At 52.4% G+C, this 4,757-nt stretch overlaps 1 protein-coding gene across 1 annotated transcript in view; it reads left to right on the top strand.

Annotated features, from left to right (window-relative positions):
* Positions 1–4,757, top strand: part of TTC7B (tetratricopeptide repeat domain 7B) — a 248,432-nt gene that overhangs the window by 782 nt on the left and 242,893 nt on the right. The window contains 1 exon segment of the mRNA XM_010845240.1: positions 4,614–4,752. Coding sequence (XP_010843542.1) covers positions 4,614–4,752 — 139 coding nt within the window.

Here is a 4,757-nt window from a genome sequence, read left to right as displayed (position 1 = left end):
ATTCACCACAGTTCTTCATTCATACCCGGCGGGAGCCCCCTCTGCCCGCCCCCTAGTGCTTGAGGGGCTGCCCTGCGTTCATCCGCCCCGTCTCTGGGTCTCCTCTGCGTCCCCTCTCACGAGGCTCTCCTGTTGGAAGCCTTTCTTCTCGCCTCCCCCCCCGGCCCCCTTCCCCTTCCCCAGCCCAGCCTGCCCTGCGGTGAGCGTTGACACCTCTGACTTCTGTCCTTCTTCCTTCCTCCCTTCCTGCACTTCCCTTCAGATTTAGGGACTCTTGCCTCCATGTTGGTTGTTCTTCACGAAGGTGGTTCCGGTGACTCCGATGGGCCTAGTGGCTCTGGTGGGTCTAGTTAGAGGGAATGGTGCAGCACTCAGGAGTCTTTCCGGGAGTGGGGGTGCGCCTGCTGCTGCGGGCGGGGTGGGGGCCCCAACTAGGCTCTGTCCCACTTCCAACCCCCCTCATTTCGTCTGGAAAACTTTTTGTTTCACCGGTCCTCTTCAGCCCTCACAATCCAGTGTGACAGCAAGAATATTGAATTTCGACTTAGATTTCTGAGTTTGCTTTCCAGCGTGGAGTCACAGGCTATGTGATCTTGGGAAGCTGTTTAACCTCTTTGAGCTTCACATTTCTCTCCTGTAAGCCCACTTAGCTCAAGTTGTTTTGAGTTTCAGGTGTACAAATTCTTTCACAATTGAATAGCTTTAGATACATGTCAGCTTTTGCTATTTTCCTGGTTCTGCCTATACAATTTTTCTCCCATTGCCAAAAGTGGGGCTTCCCCAATGGTTCAGCAGATAAAGAATCTGCCTGCCATGCTGGAGACACTGAAAACGCAGGATCGATCTCTGGGACAGGAAGATGCCCCTGGAGCAGGAAATGGCAGCCCACTGCAGTATTCTAGTTGGGAAAATCCCAGGGACAGAGGAAGCTGTGTAGGGAAAATCCCATGGGCTGCAGTCCAAGGGTCCCAGAGAGCCTGACACGACCGAGCGTGAGCACAAGAGCCTTGTAGAGTGCTCCAGAGTTGCCTTGCAGACCGCCCCACTCCCACTGGCCCATGTGAAATTTCCCCCTCCACTTGACCTCAAGGTCCAGGATCTCCTGCCTGGGAGCTGGGGAAAGCCCTGTGCAGACACATTCTTGTTCAGTCACTCAGTCATGTCTGACTCTTTGTGACCCCATGGACTGCAGCACGCCAGGCCTCCCTGTCCTTCCCTGTCTCCCGGAGTTTGCCCACATTCATGTCCACTGAATCAGTGATGCCATCCAGTGACCTCATAGGTGCCCACGAAACACACGTGCACCGAGGCTGGAGAGACCAGAGCAGGGGGCAGTGTGGGGGCAAAAAGTCTGAACGAGTAGCCGGCGGCCTGGCCTCTGACTCAAGTTGAGGAAGTTACGCCTGTCCGGGGCTGGGCGGTGGGCCCGAGGCTGGGGCTGCTCCCCGGTCCCCCGCCTGGGGCCTGGGCCGAGACGTCTCCTCTGCATTCGCCCAGCAAGCCTCTCCAGGCTGTGCCTCCCTATTGTGCCTCCATCCCTGGGATATTCCTCAAGCTCCTGCATGGCAGACGTTTGGCCTTCAAGTTTGTTAACATTTTTTAAATCAAAAGCATTTTTTCTTGCAGTAGAATATAAATAACATAAAATTTATCATTATAACCATTTCTTAGCATATAGTTCACTGGCTTCATTTTTTATTTTGTTAAAGATTTTCTTTTTTAATTTTTTTGACCTGGCCACTTTTAAAGTCTTTATTGAATTTGTTACAATATTGTTTCAATTTCATGTTTTGGTTTTTTGGCCGCCAGGCATGTGGGGTCTTAGGTCACCTAACAGGGATTGAACCTGCGCCCCCTGCTCTGGAGGGCAAAGTCTTAACCACTGGACTGCCAGGGATGTCCCAGTTCAGTGGTTTTGAAAGTGAAAGTGAAGTCACTAAGTCGTGTCCGACTGTTTGAGACCCCACGGACTGTAGCCACCAGGCTCCTCTGTTCATGGGATTCTCCAGGCAAGAATACTGGAGCAGGTTGCCATTTCCTTCTCCAGGGGGATCTTCCTGACCCAGGGATGGAATCCAGGGATCGAACTGGGTCTCCCGCATTGGAGGCAGATGCTTTAACCTCTAAGCCACCAGGGAAGCCAGTGGTCTAAGTGTGTTCATATCCTCATCACCACCACCCATCCTCCGAACCTTTTCATCACCCCAAGCTGAAGCTCTGGACTCAGCAAACAGTACTTCCCCTCTCTGCCCCCTTCAGTTTGCTTTCCAGCCTGTGGTTCTCAGTTCCAGGGAGAGAGAGAGGATGCGGCAAAACCCCTAGGAAGCCTTTCCACTGTACCCAGGGCTGCCCTGTCCCCCTCTCCTGCTGGAGAACCCCACAGTGGATGCTTTTTTCACAGCTTTTTCTCTGTTTTCTCTAGTCTGCTTTGATTTCTTTCTGTTTCCAAATATGATTCTCATGCGTGCATTGGGGTCACTTGCTTGGGCCACTCTTAAAACCCCTTTGCTCCCTTCAGTCTCTCTGTCTGCCCTGCGCCCTTTCAAGGACTCCCTGGCTTCGCCACGCTCTGGCTAGTGACCTGTGTATCACCCGCCCCATCCCAGCCATAGATTACGGGATAGTGGCGCTTCGTGATGTGCGTCCGTCAGCTGAAAACTTCAGCCTTGTATGGCTGGGGTTCCAAGGAGGATGCCTAGGAGAGGCTGATAGATCTGTTTCCTTACATAGACAGCTAGGTCGCCTCTCCTCTCCCCAGGGACAAGTAGGGGTGGGGAAGGGCCCAGGATGAGGCTGGCACACGTGTGGGCCAGGAAGCCAGCCTCTCCGATGGGGAGGAGGACAAGCCCATCAGAGGACAGCTCGAATGTGCACCCTCTGGAGGGACCTGGTCAGTCCCCATAAGCAGCTGGAATGGCTCAGCTAGAAAAGCTTGTCCCTGGAAAGAAAGAAAGTCTGGTTCTTACACCAGTTTAGAAAGCCTCCTTCCTCGGGTTATTTGGGCTACAGTCAGTGGCACAGCCCCAATGCTGTGTGCTCAACCCACCAGGATGTCCACGGAGCTGCCTTTGTTGAGACAGGTGCTTCTGTGTTTTGTTCATAACACACTCCTTCCATCCTTGGACCAGCCTGAGGCCTGAGGGGAGCTTGTTTTACAGCAGCTTTATTGAAACATAATTCACATGACTTAGAATCATTGTTCAGATTTGATGGAGAAATCAGAAGCTTTAGAGACAAGCAGAAGTTAAAAGAATTCAGCACCACCAAACCAGCTTTACAACAAATGCTAAAGAAACTTCTCTAAGCAGGAGACACCAGAGAAGGAAAAGATCTACATAAACAAAATTAAGAAAATGGTAATAGGATCATATATATCAATAATTACCTTAAATATAAATGGGTTAAATGCACAAACCAAAAGACAGAGACTGGCTGGGCAGATGAAAACATGTGCATGCATGCAGTTCCACTTACCACATCACTCTGCTTAACACCCCAAACTGTATGTAATTATTTTATATTTTTAGGTTAATCATGTTTGCATTATGGCTTGCAATTGTAATGATCCTTTTATTTTTTTGTCTGGGTATTGATTGTGAAAACTGATAAACATCTTCTACTATTGCAAAAAAAATAAAGTGTGCAATTTAATGGTTTTTAGTAGAGTCACTAAAAAGAATCTGCCTGCAATGCAGGAGACCCTTGTTTGATTCCTGGTCGGGAAGATCCGCTGGAGAAGGGATAGGCTACCCACTCCAGTATTCTTGGGCTTCCCTGGTGGCTCACCTGGTAAAGAATCTGCCTGCAATGCCGGAGACCTGGTTTCAATATTTGGGTTGGGAAGATCCGCTGGAGAAAGGATAGGCTACCCACTCCAGTATTCTGACCTGGAGAATTCCATGGACTGTGTAGACCATGGAGTCGCAAAGAGTGGGACACAACTGAGTGACTTTCACTGCACTTTCACAGTAGAGTCACAGACAATTCTAGAACATTTTCATCACCCCAGAAAGGAGCCTGTAACCATCAGCAGGCACCGCCTCTGCGCGCACCTTCCCAGCCCTAGGCGGCACTTGTCTGCTTTCAGCCTCGGTAGACCTGACCACCCTGGCCAGTATCCGCAGCCTGTGTGGCCGGCTTTTTCGCTTGGCGTCATGCGTCTGAGGCTTGCCTGTGTGGCGGCAGGGATCAGAACTCCGTTCGTGATGATGGCGGAGTGATATTCCCGGGGGTGGCTGTGCTGCTGCTGCTGCTGCTAAGTCGCTTCAATCGTGTCCGACTCTGTGCGACCCCGTAGACAGCAGCCCACCAGGCTCCCCCGTCCCTGGGATTCTCCAGGCAAGAACACTGGAGAAGGAGTGGGTTGCCATTTCCTTCTCCGATGCATGAAAGTGAACAGTGAAAGTGAAGTCGCTCAGTCGTGTCCTGCTCTTGGGGGAGAGACCACCTTTTGCCGCCCAGCACTGGCTGGGCCGGGCGCGCCGCTCCCGCCCCGGGGCCTGTGGACGGCGCGGCGGAAGTTCCCACGGCCGTCTGGAGTGGAGAGCCGCAGGCCCGAGGGAGTGTGAGGCGTGTATCTGAGGACAGTTTCTTTTCTCTCCTCTTCCCTCCAGTCAGAATTCCTACAGGAGTCCAGTCTGGTCCTGGCCAAGCTGCACTACGTGGAAGGAGACTGCGAAGGCGCGCTCCGCCTCTACGCCCGGGCGGGCCTGGAGGACTGGCCGCTGACGGGCGCGCCCCCGTACCGGCTGCGCATG

The sequence above is a fragment of the Bison bison genome, unplaced genomic scaffold (assembly GCF_000754665.1).
Source record: "Bison bison bison isolate TAMUID 2011002044 unplaced genomic scaffold, Bison_UMD1.0 scf7180017864213, whole genome shotgun sequence".
Lineage (NCBI taxonomy): Eukaryota > Metazoa > Chordata > Mammalia > Artiodactyla > Bovidae > Bison > Bison bison.
The sequence above is the reverse complement of the archived record's forward strand: the minus strand, read 5'-3'. Positions and strand labels throughout refer to the sequence as shown.